General features: G+C 39.2%; 1 protein-coding gene across 1 annotated transcript in view; it reads left to right on the top strand.

The window, feature by feature from the left end:
* Positions 1 to 12,602, top strand: part of LOC307260937 (RNA-binding protein Musashi homolog 2) — a 249,681-nt gene that overhangs the window by 4,651 nt on the left and 232,428 nt on the right. The window contains exon 5 of the mRNA XM_080041331.1: positions 8,439 to 8,480. Coding sequence (XP_079897457.1) covers positions 8,439 to 8,480 — 42 coding nt within the window. The remainder of the gene's footprint in view (positions 1 to 8,438; positions 8,481 to 12,602) is intronic.

Raw genomic sequence — 12,602 nt, 5'->3', positions numbered from 1 at the left:
CAATTATACTGTGTGTGATTTCTTTGTTGTATTTCCATGCCCTTTGTATTCTCTATCCATAGCCCCCAATCCTCAACTATATATGACATTGATAGTCCTGTAACAATAGGAATAAACACAATGCTTTTTATATCATAATAAACAACAAAGTCAAGCCATGTGTTTCTTTTTTTTTTCTTTTTTTCTGGACTTCTTTGTAATAATCAGATAGAGTGTTTGACAGGGTAATTGACAAACCAAAAGACCCTGTTGACTCAAATGCATGCAGAAATGGATATTTTCCCAGCTGCCAATGCGCCGTCGTTTAGCCGTCAGTGTCTGTGCAATAGAAGATTGTCAGTGTTATTTTCCTCGCTATTACTCACTGACTGGGGCTGTATCTGCTCTGTGCCGTCCTGTATATCTTTAACATTCACACTTATCAAGATCGCATTGCTTTATAGGGATCCTATCATATCTCCTTATAAAGTTGCTCAGTTGCAGTAATGGAAAGAAGGAAGCGGTAAAGCAAATTGTGGATGGTTTTCCATGTGTTTGCAGATGTTGGTTTGATACAAGCCTACCACTACTTTTCTTTTTTTGCGTTTTCTGGAGTGAATCCTTGCCAGTGTTTCTGTCCTTAGTAACCTTGAAAAGTGGGTGAGTGGCTGGAGGTGCTGTGACTGTGAACAAGTTGAGTCATAGCCTAACCCATATTCTTACATATCATACCTAATTTACTTCTTTTTTTGCCCTTTTTTGTTCATCTTGTTTTTATGGTACACATATAATTGGATGTTTGAATTAAATCAGTGGGACTATTGTGTTCTGATGAACACACACACACACACACACACACACACACACACACACACACACACACACACACACACACACACACACACGGTAAGTTAATTTATTTTAGGCATGGGACAATGACAATATTTTGTCACGATAACCATTTTTGAATTTTTTATATTCTCCCTGATAATCATCCAAATATTATTTCATCTCCTAAAGTGACTCCTAACACATTCTGGAACCCCTCTACCCTAGATTGAGTTAAGAAACACATGTTTCTATTGCATAACATATTGAACATATTTTTTGTGAACATTGTTTTTTATTGAAAAACAATCCAGAATTGATTTATTTTGTGGGGGATACATTGGTCAAGTTGAGCCTTGCAGCCATGATGACAGGTTTAGGATTTTGCTCTAACTGGAAAGTTATAGCGCCCCCTTGAGACAAATCCAAAATATATCAGGAAATCAATAGGTATGTACTTCAGCGAGCGAGACAGCTTTTTCAAGTCACTCATGCAAGCGTATTCACAATTATTTCAATAAAATAAATTTTCAGCGATCAACATTGTCATTTTATTAATCGCAAATCACCATAAAATCTTGTATCCTCCCATTCCCTTTAAGTAACTAATATCAGTTAAAAAGCAAATACAAAAAAGGCATTTCTTTCTTTGATTAAACTGATCCGTCCAAAAAGACTCATCTATTTTAGCATAACACTTTCCCCTGAGGTAAAAAGAACTATATAATCAATACATCTTCCACCAAAATGCCAGGATTTATTATCCACCACCCTCCATCACAGCCCTCCTCTTCTGCTGTTTTTGGGAATCTGTTTTTTATTTTTATTTTTTTCTCTGTGTGCCCTGCTTTTCTGGTCCGGTTATGAAAACACTCAGACGAGGATGAATGTGAATAAGACATATGGGGAAGCACAGCCGGGGGCTTCAAAACACACATGCTGGTAATGCGGAACATATTTACCATTTCTCATGATGCTTTGTTCAATTTGGAACTCTGCAACTCATCGCATCTGTCCCCGAAGATGCTTAAAGTCAGGACCGGTTTGAACAGGGAAGCGATCATAGCGCATGATTTTGCATTGGAGAAGTAACAGTTGAGATCTTAATAGGGCAGTGTATTTGATTCACGGTTGGCCTTTGTTATTGTTTTTATGTAAAGGTAGAATATAAAAAAAAATAAAAAATTTGATTACATTTTATCAGGGTTTATATTTAAACACAAAATAAGAATGTGTTCATGATGGATTGATATTTTTCACAATCATCTTTATTTATTGCAACCTGTTAAACCTACAATGATCTATGCTTTCTTGTTAGTTGAACATATTCTTTGAGATCCTGGGGTAAATCCTGCCTTTATTGACTGACCCCAGGTCAGCCTATACTAGCCAAGTTGATGTTTTAGGGTGAGGCAGCGAACGACCTGGGAGGGAAGGAGGAGGAAATGCATGGATGAGCAGCTGCTCTGGGTAGATCTAAACTGTACTCCAATCCTCACACAGGATTTGGAAGTGAAGTCAAATCGGGGAGCTGAACTCTCACTTGCTCTTGTTTTAAGTATAGCAGGTGCTCTGTCTTCTGCAGTTAATTATGGCTTAGGGCGTTATTAGCTCATGCTGTATCTTTCTTTAGTCAGAGTGCATACAGAACAATCGAGATGTGTGTCATATCATGTGTAATACCATATCTGGATTATTCTTGCAATGCTGTTGCATATTTTTATAAAAAAGAAAAAGAAGCCAATTTGTTTGTCGAGCGTGACATTGGCAAAAATTCTTATTATTGATTTGAGGAGCATAGCAAACTGCCTTTTCGAGATGTTATTCCCCCCTTGCGTGGAAAAGAAAAATCAGTACAGATTGACAGCACAGATATGAAACATTAATGTTTTAATTTCTTGTCTGCTCCCGTCGTCGGTATCGCACACGCACACCTGTGGACCTGCTCATCACACACGGAAATAGTTTGGTTGGAGAAGCTGCGAGCGTTTGATAAGCCTTTTTTTTTCCTCTCCCCTCCTTTTAGCTTAAAACACCACATCACCATGCTATAGTGTAGAGATATGCCTGAAGAGAGTTTACCCAGGAGCCGCATTTAATATACGGAATCCTTTTGTAAGATGTGAACCTAAGATATATATGCTGTTTCTCTGCCCTGATCTCCCACGGTCGCATGCAGAAGCAGCCCTCAGAGACCCCTGTAGTAAAAAGGGCTGTGGAAAGATAAAAGATGGTGTGGTAAGGGGTTAAGGGTGGTGGCGGTGGTGATGGGGGATTCCTTTTGGTCTGTTCTCATTTATTACGTTGACATATCAGGCTGTATGATGTCCTGAGGAAATCCACTTTTGTTCTTTGTGATATCGTGTTTCATCATATGACAAAGGTGTATCCAAACTATTAATATACAGAAAAAAAAACCTGTCTTGTTAAGGGTGATGTAAAGAGGGAATACGGTGAGCAAATACTGCTCCACTGGAGAGGCCAATATAGCTTCAGAGTGAGGGGAGAAAAAGCTCTCGACACAGACTACAGCTGCCTGTGTGAGATCCTGTAGTAGGCTATAGCTCCTTGGTCGTGCCCCTTGTTTTTTTTTCTTATGCTTAAGATTCATTCTGAGATACCCGCATTGCAAAAAAGCCACACATATCTTAAGTGCGGAACCCTTTTGTAAATTACATCGCATTAGAGGCTGTCAATCAATTGCACATAATGGGGTAATACTGCAATTAAATGGTTACAGTAATTTAATCGATGGAGAAAAGGAGCCCATATATCGTATAGGCTGCTGTAGATAACAGAGTATGGTAATGGTAATACCCCTGAGCTAACCTCTTAACAATTATAAGATAGAACACTGTGACATAGTGTATGTAAATTGGCTCTTGGACAAGTTTTAAGAGTATGATTTTTTTTGTAGGTCATACATATAAAAAGAGGTAAGATCGATGAATTAAATAGATTTTTCTTTAAATGAGTCGATTCATTAAAGCTGGGGTGGAGGATTTGGGGAGAACATGGCAGTTGGGATAGAGATTTGAATCCAAATACCTCAACCGCTCCACTTGTTCTCTTTGGTCCCTCCCCTATGGTCCCTCCCTGAAACGCTCTACACCAACAAAGTCGTGCCAAAGTGAATGGACAGTCCCAACAGCCAATAAGAACAGAGAATCGGATCAGAAATCACATACCCCAGCTTTAATTGGTCTACATGCATATCAGAAAACAGAAGAAATATTCCATCTCAATTGACTCCAAAGGTGACATCATCAAATGCCTGTTTTTTTTTTCAAACAAACTGTCAAAATTCCCCAACAAATGTGAGAAGCTCAACACCAGAATGTTAAAAATGACTTAGATAATTGATCAATTATTGAAATGGACGCATATTCATTTTCCGTCAAATGACTAATCAACTCATCTTTGCAGCTCTACATTACACCATCAATTACAGACATTCAGCAAATCATACTACGATACTTTGTAATGTCTTCCAGCCTGACCCATGTTCGGACCATTCACGTGTGATAAAGTATATGTGTATACATAATAGACTAAATATAGTTTTTCAAGTTTATGCACATCAGTAAAGTCAGTAAAGGCTTATTTTTATGGTCCTTAATGAATTTGATAGGCCCAATAACCGTCATACTTAACAATAGAAACACAATAAACAAAATGGGAGTTCCAGGTGTTTAGTTGCCTAATTATGCTGGTCTCCCTCGTTTGAGCAGCTAGTCTGGCAACCAATAAAAAGTAATGTTCGAAGGTGGAGCACATTCAAATTTCGAGCGGTTTCAAGTCAGCTTCCTAAATATTTATGTGCTGTTTAGGATTGTACGATAAAGGACATATCCCACAAGGGGCTTAGCAAAGTACTTTTGCTCCCACTAGATGACAGTTATTCTACAATACAGTTATGTGTCTTCAATATATCAATTATCAATATGTTATGTTTTATTTTGCTTTCGTTGGTGCCCATATTCCCTTTTAAAAACTGCCTTTTTTGTATTTCTTCATCTGCTTGTGCTTTTTCCAAACCACAGTGCGTATGCCTGAAATTGTTGCATTCAGTAGACATAAAAGTGGAGAATACGAAAATTATAGTGAAAGCAATAGCACAGTGCGGACTAGAGTGTTTTCCCCTTCCCCAACCCATTAAGAAAAAGTACTTCCTCCGAATCAAAATGGACCAAAACATGTAATTCAATAAAAGGTAATTTCAAGATTAGTGTTAACATTTTGAAGGTATTGATGGATGAAAACAGAACTGCAGTCAGTGAAAAATAACATTTGCAAGTACTGCGTGTGGAATTAGCGAAACAAGTGCTGCTGTACCCAGGTCCGGCTGACTGATCCCCAAACCTGTTGGTATGTGTATGTTACATAACAGAAATGTTTCGGGAAGGAAGTTATCAGGCGAAACCGAGACAACATAATCTCCGCTTCAGTCGCTAACGGTTATCCTGGGCAAAGTGTAATGCATATTTTAGCTCCCGGGGCCCGTGTAAAGTATTCAGGCACTTCCTACATAAAAATCACATGCATGAATGTGTAAACCGAAGGTGAAAGCCGTTTGCTACATCTCCCCACCTCCATAATTTCAAATCTCTCAAAGGAGTCATTCATCATAAGTTGTGACCTAAAAAGGTGCTGCAGCAGCATTTCTCCCAAGGATTGGTTAGTAAGTCCTCGTCGTTGCCTAATTTGGTCGCATTGCTCCGAGTGTGATTTCAACACATTTCGAATCACAATCCTGTGCGCATAATTGTTCCTTTTTTATGGTAAAATAATATTGTTTATTGTAATATTTTGAACTGACAGAAAGCTATGACCCAACTCAGTGCTCTCTTGTGCATGTTTTAAACTAGAAGCTCTGTAGTGAATAGGATTCCTCAGCAGGGCAGAAAAAACTATTAGTTTAAGCAGTACGGTGCAATGAGGTTTAATGTGTTTTGTATAGACTTAAAAACTAAGATACATTACCAAGTGTAGGACTTTGGTATTCAAAGCATAATGTGTTGTCTCTGCGCAAATAGGGCGCACAAAATAATTGAGTTTGAATTGGTTATGCCTGGGGGCTAAGTGCTAAAACAAATCTTTAAATGAAATTCATTACAAGCAGGGTCTGCCATAGCCAGGTGTTATTGAATTCCTTTCTCATTTTGACCTGATTTAGAACGATAACAGTAATAACTGAGACTGACAAGCAAAGATGACAATGACATTGCACATCATGGTTTCCCTTCAAACACATTAAAACGCAGTTGCTCTCATTGGCTTAATTGATCCGTGCAGATGGTGTGTTTTTGCTCTGGCGTTCAACTGAGACTGACAAGCAAAGATGACAATGACATTGCACATCATGGTTTCCCTTCAAACACATTAAAACGCAGTTGCTCTCATTGGCTTAATTGATCCGTGCAGATGGTGTGTTTTTGCTCTGGCGTTCCTCGTTTCATTTTCTCTTCATTGTTTTTCTCAGCAGGGCGGGATTTTCTATTTCTTTAAATAAATCCATCAGTGCTAAAAGGAGTCACTTTTGGCGAATGCATAGAATCGGTACACTGTTCAAAAGGATTTTCTGCTAAACATACAAATATGATTTCTTAAAAAGAAAAAGCGCATTGTATCTTCATGTTGTAGGGGGGGAAATATCTGTTCTCACATGCAATGGTATGGGACGAATTAACATAGCATTGCTGTTTGAGATAGTTTGTTCATCATCGTCAGTATATAGTTGATGAGGCCCCCCCCCCCCCCCCCACACACACACACACACACACCACCACCGCTGGACACCCCCTACCACATACCTTCATACCGGTGACATTAACGAGGAAAATGAAGCTAATGAGTTAACAAGGACCAAGATGGAGGGAGCGGGCTGATCTGATGCTTCCTCCTGGTTATTTGGCACTATCCAGAGGCGTCACCGGGGCCGCAGACTCTCATTTTCTCCCTGTCATATGCAATCAGCCGCTCCTGCCTAAAATAAAAAAGCCAGCCCTCCAAGCCGCCACCGTGACCGTCAGAATGATGCCGTGGCTGGCCCTCCGCGTTAACTCGTGTTTTATTTTTTTTACTAAAGCGGTCGTGCTTCCTTCTTGAATAAATGTGAGTCGACAGCAACCCGCAGATGATGTGCTTGCACCGGTGTTTTTCAAATTCACACACAGTAATTAGCGGCAATTAATATGTGCTTTCCTAAAGTACATTGCCCCCAATGCAGTGAATATTGTGCCCAGAATGTGTCACCGGGCTCCATCAATTGTAGAAATCTTTTTCTACAGTAAGCAGTAACAAGGTCAGCGATGTTGGCCAGATGTCTTTAAATGCTCATATTGACACATTTGGTACTGCCACTGCTCTAGATTGAAATTCTTTGAGTGAATTTTTATTTAAACTTATAGGTCAGCCCAGTGAATACTTACTGAACTTTTAATTGAAGCAGGAATGGGGACAAATGAGCGCCAGTATAATTTCAAATGATGACTTATAATAAGGTTCTGTTATTGCAATGCACAGTGCATTAAATGGTAGATTACAAATGAACTGTTCGATGCAGAACATGCCCTGAATTAGGAATTGATTTAATAGTATTCAAGTGCAGCATACTTACATAACGCAGAGCATCATGTATTATATCAGTTTGTTTATTTGCTTCCACGACATCCAAACGTGCACATTTTTGCGTTCATTAAAGGTGCCCTATTTAACTTTGGGTATGTCAGAGAAGTCAACATTTTATAAGGTATATTCTCATATCTGAATAAACAAACTTTGCTCAAAGGAAAATTAGATCCCTGGAACAGTTGTTGCTTACAGCATCAGGGCCCACAGTTCTGTTTGAAAATATAGTCTAGTCTTTAGTTCCAGGAGCCTCAAAATAATACATTTCTGATTATTCAAGACCTAGAAATTCCATGTAGAGTATATACTGTATGTTTTGTAAACTGTCTGCAGGCTCTGCAAATGTAAACAAATCCCCCCCTCGAAACTACATAGTGCACCTCTTTAAAATGTGCATATCATAATGGATGCAAAAAGATTGTTGGATATTGGGGAACCCGTAATGGCCTCTACTTTGTGAAAGAATAATTCACCTTAACCACAGCTGGCAACAGGTAGAAAAACTCCTTTTTGATTTGACATAAGTCAGGTCTGAGGTAGGCCCATTGCTTCTATCTATGTTCTTATTTGGCACTTTGTTGGGTCATTCATGTGCACTTCATTTGAAATTGCAATAATGTTTGACAGCCGTTGAATGCAGCGTTTGTTCTGGAAATGCTTCTCAAATTCAAGAGCAGACTGTATCAACACAGGCCGATTATGCAATTTTCGTCAATCTTAACGGCCCAGAGAAATTGTTATCATTGTGAGTCGAAAATATCAAATTTAACCAGACAGGTTTATTTTTCTAATACCTAAAACTGCTGTTAAAATACCGAAGTTTGCTCCCGACCACAGGAGGATTTAAACTGTGAATGCTTTGCACTCTTGCTTCCCCCCTTTCGTAGGCTCGGGATTTTTTCGAAATATTTTCCAACACCTGTTCATTCATTTTCACCCGTTTGGAACATCACAGGTTTCTCTTTTAACAACAGCTTTTCTATTCTCTTCTGGTTTCTCAGATTGATCCTAAGGTTGCCTTCCCTCGTCGCGCCCAGCCTAAGGTAAGAATAAATTGGTCACTAAACCTGCTCAAAGAAAAAATGATTATGTCTCATGTCACCGGCTTACCTAATTCTGTGTGCTCACACAGCAGATGCAAAGAGGCAGTGTGGGCTGTCTGTTTGTTATTATTGTAGAGGGAAATACCTAGTCTGGCTCCATTGTTCTCACCTTGTCTTTGTTGTTTCACCCAAAGCAATTAAAGTTGGACATATTAGACTTATAGGACATTTTCAGCATGATTGGGGTTATGTTGTTTTTTGTGTTAATTTCCACCTGTTATGTGACGTTCTGCCCCACTGTTTTATATCTATGTCATTTTTGTAAGTGCCTTTATGCCTATATTTGCATTTCGTCCTTCACCATGGTTGTTTTTCACTGTCAAATGTATTGAAATGTCTGATTATTACTACTATATACTTCAATGACAGCCAGTATTACATTTTTCCAATTGTACACAATCAAGCTTTAATAACTCATATGTTGGGGTCTTGGGTGAAAGGACACTGGCTCTAATGTCTCAGCAGAACAGCTAGCTATTGGTTGAAAGTTTAATTCTGATTTGGAAAAGAGCGAAAACTGAGAATTAAAAAGTGGAATCAAGATCTTTGTCTTCTTTTGCTGGCAGTTTATGAAATTTCACAATAATGTAACATGATGACACTTTTATTCTTTAAATGAATAGCCCGATATTAGCCTGACTGAATTGCAAAGACGTGATTAGTGACTTCTCATTGACAGTGATGAATTGCATTTACTGGCTGAATCATAAGTCTATTGAGATGTTTTCTGTATAGCGTTTCGGAGTTGAATGGGATTGAATGACATGAGTGGTTCAGAAATATCTTTAATTGTGGTTGTGTGCGTGTAGAAATAGTCACAATTAGCATGGAAACAATTGGGTGATTCAAGGGATAAGCCAAACTCCAATCACACAGGAACTGTCGAATGAGCTCCTCACAATGAGCATTATCTTTTTTTTTTTTCCTTTTTCTTGATTGCTGGTCTTGGAGTGCTTTCCATTGACAATTAAATATTCAGTGTGTGTGCAGATGGTGCTGTGGTGTAGTCAAGGGCTTTGTTGACATGCCCTTTCACACCATCCCCCCCAGCTTTAATGTGCAGGGCTATATAGCATGGTACAGTGTAGCGCTATTCAACTTCGCTATCAGGGCCTTAACCAACCAGGTGGAAATCGATAATAGATTTTCTCCTTCCCCACTGGATCAGAGGGAGGCATTGTTAAACAGTTGGTCAGGTTTCAAATAAAGGAATTGGCAGTGCAGGCTTTCAAAGCCAGAGCACATGGTGACTTAAGGATATCGGCATATTGTTGAGAAACTACCAGTGGTTTCTGCACATTTTCTTTACATGGCAAAATATTTCACTTGAACTATTTTTTTTTCTGTTCAGAGCCTCGCTCCTCAAAGCCCAAATGGTGTTATAAAACAGCTCAGATGTTTGATGAAAGTTTCCAATTTTTGAAACGAAACAAGAAACTCCTCTTGCTGTCGTGATGACTGTTCATCTTTAGACAGTCTTGTTAGCGATGACTCTTAGAGGGGAAATACAATACTTTTCAGCTGTTTGTACAGGTCTTCCTGAACACATTTGCCAGTAAACCTTACCTGGCTTGATTCATAACTTTTGCAATCACAGGAACTCTTAACAGATTGTGTGGCATTGCAAAAGCCTTGCACCAGTGATTTATAAAAAAAAGAAAAGAAAATGGCTATAGGGCAAGCTTGTTAGAAGAGAAGAAAAAACTGGTTGTATTGAATGTGGATTATAAAGGATTTTTTAAGCAATGGGATTATGCCAGATAGATTAACATTGCATTGGTTTGTACTTTCTGTTCAATTGATTTAAGACCTTTTTCTTTAAAAGAAGTCCCCATTCTGCGTTTTTTTCCCCATTTAGAAAAAAGTCCTCTCTGTGTTTTGCATTGGATTTTCTTTTGTCCCTTCTTTTGTCCCTCTGCGCTGTCTGTCTGTCTGTCTGTCTGCCTGCCTGCCTATCCGGCTTCTTCTCATGCAGCTGTTGAATAGGCTTGCTTCTCCTTTTTAAAGAAAGCAGCAGCTCGCCTTTGGCAGGTGCCTCGGTGGCACAGGGAGCGAGTCGTGACGAGACCAATCAGCGTTAATTTTTCTCACGGCTACCAATGCCCTCACAAACGTAACCCTGCCCAATGACCTCCCACTGCTAAATTGCTGCAGTATGGTAAAACTATACAGTATGTACAGCACGTAGAGAGAGTAAGTGCTGGGGAAAGAAACAGACAGGAAGTGAAGGTGAACACAGAGGACGTTTCACTGTAAACAACCGAAGGTGTTTTTGCACCGGGATGACAGGATCACAGGAAAAACAACTTGTATCAGCAGCCATAGCTGACACTGCCCCAAAGCAATGGACGGTTCTGTTATAGAGAGACAGTGTGAAACAGACAGGCAGCAAAATAATCATTAGGGTGTGTTGTCGTAGTTATTGTAGAAGCCTTGCGATAATTTACATTTAAACCCGATTTGACATGTATGACGAAGTCGACTTTTCCTGAGGATTTTTTGTTGGCACTTATAGTGGAATATTTTACTTTTTTAAAGCCAGTATTATAGCCATAAAAAAATTAAGAATCTCTCATGATAAGACACAAATATGTTCTTTTATGTCAAATCAGTGGTAGAGTGTGAATGACCTCAGATTTGCCCCTTGCTTTAAAAAGAAAAATCTTGTCTTTCTTTGATTTTTAGTATTTTCGTGTTTTTTTTCATGACCCGCTGCGCTCAAATGTTGGTAAAGGGCACAAAGGGGAGATAACCACAGGTCCTGTCAATCAAATAAAACGCGCTAAAGAAATGCGACCTGGCGCGCACATTACCAATGAATAATGTCACACAAGCCAAGCTTATCTTAAGACTTAAAAGTGAACATTTAGCATTAATAATAATAGCTGTGCTTACCAGCCCTGTCAAAGGTATCAATGCAGACTAGTCCACACATATTCAGGGATTAGGTTTCATCTGCAGATGATTGACAGATGAGAATGAAAGGATTAGACAATGATCATGTGATGCAAAGTGCTTTATGCGCATTTATGTATGCCCCGTCTCCACCTAGCCTGTCCGGCCATAAATGTAGATTGAAGATGCCAGCCTTTTAGCATCTCAGTATTTATCTTTCATAATAAGTGATTATTGAACTATTTATATATTAGTAAAAATGATTTTATTTAAAGCCCTTCTTGTAGGAGATACAGTATATTCCAATGGTATTATTGGATCTTACAGATACAGATAGGATGAACAAAATGTAATTTGTAATCTTGTTTTTGCCATATTATCATCACACGTCTTGGGTTGTCCTCAGGCAATTGTTTGGCGGATGCCATAAGCATCTGGTAAAAGTTAGCAAACTCACGAGGGGAACCCTTATTAGCATGTCTACTGTAAGAAATTGGGACAGAATCTGAAGCTATCAATATGAGTAAAAAATGCTTTCCGAAGTACAGCTGACGCTGATATAAGGCCTCAGCAGTCACTGATTTGATCTAATCTTCTAAATCAAGGACAGTCTTTCATGTTTTTATAACAAAACAATCCATATACAGTATGCCTTTAGTGTCCCATTCCTAATTGTTGTCGTCTACAGTTCGTGCACGGCGTGATATTGACATCAAAAACAAAAACACATGCCTTCTTTAGTATTGTGGCTGTGTGTAGAGAAAGTGGTAAAGGATACGGAGTCGAGATGATGCTGTGTTCACGCTGTCTCCTTGTTTGATACTTTTCCAGTGAGGTATGTTACTAAAAGATGTAAACGAGGCCTGTGCTCTCAGTTTCTCCTGGAGAAAATCAAAGCCACGGTTTCCGCCAACATTGCTCGAGATTTACCACTCAACCGTCGGCGTCATTACCGCCGCTGCTCTTGTTTCCCACTGCGGAATCACACACAACCATGGCATGTCCCAGCATGATTTTAATTGCCAGTGGGACTGTGGCCACTTCAGTGGGAGATGAGTTCTGATGGCTTGTTATGGAAATGAAAGGAAGGTAGCAAGCAACCACTTACAGAGCAATGGGCGTAACCCTTTTTTTCCTTTGCAACGTCCATAAAGGGATTTGCCATGT

The sequence above is a fragment of the Ammodytes marinus genome (genome assembly GCF_949987685.1).
Source record: "Ammodytes marinus genome assembly, chromosome: 14".
NCBI classification, from domain to species: Eukaryota; Metazoa; Chordata; class Actinopteri; order Uranoscopiformes; family Ammodytidae; genus Ammodytes; species Ammodytes marinus.
This window is presented reverse-complemented; position numbering and strand designations above follow the sequence as displayed.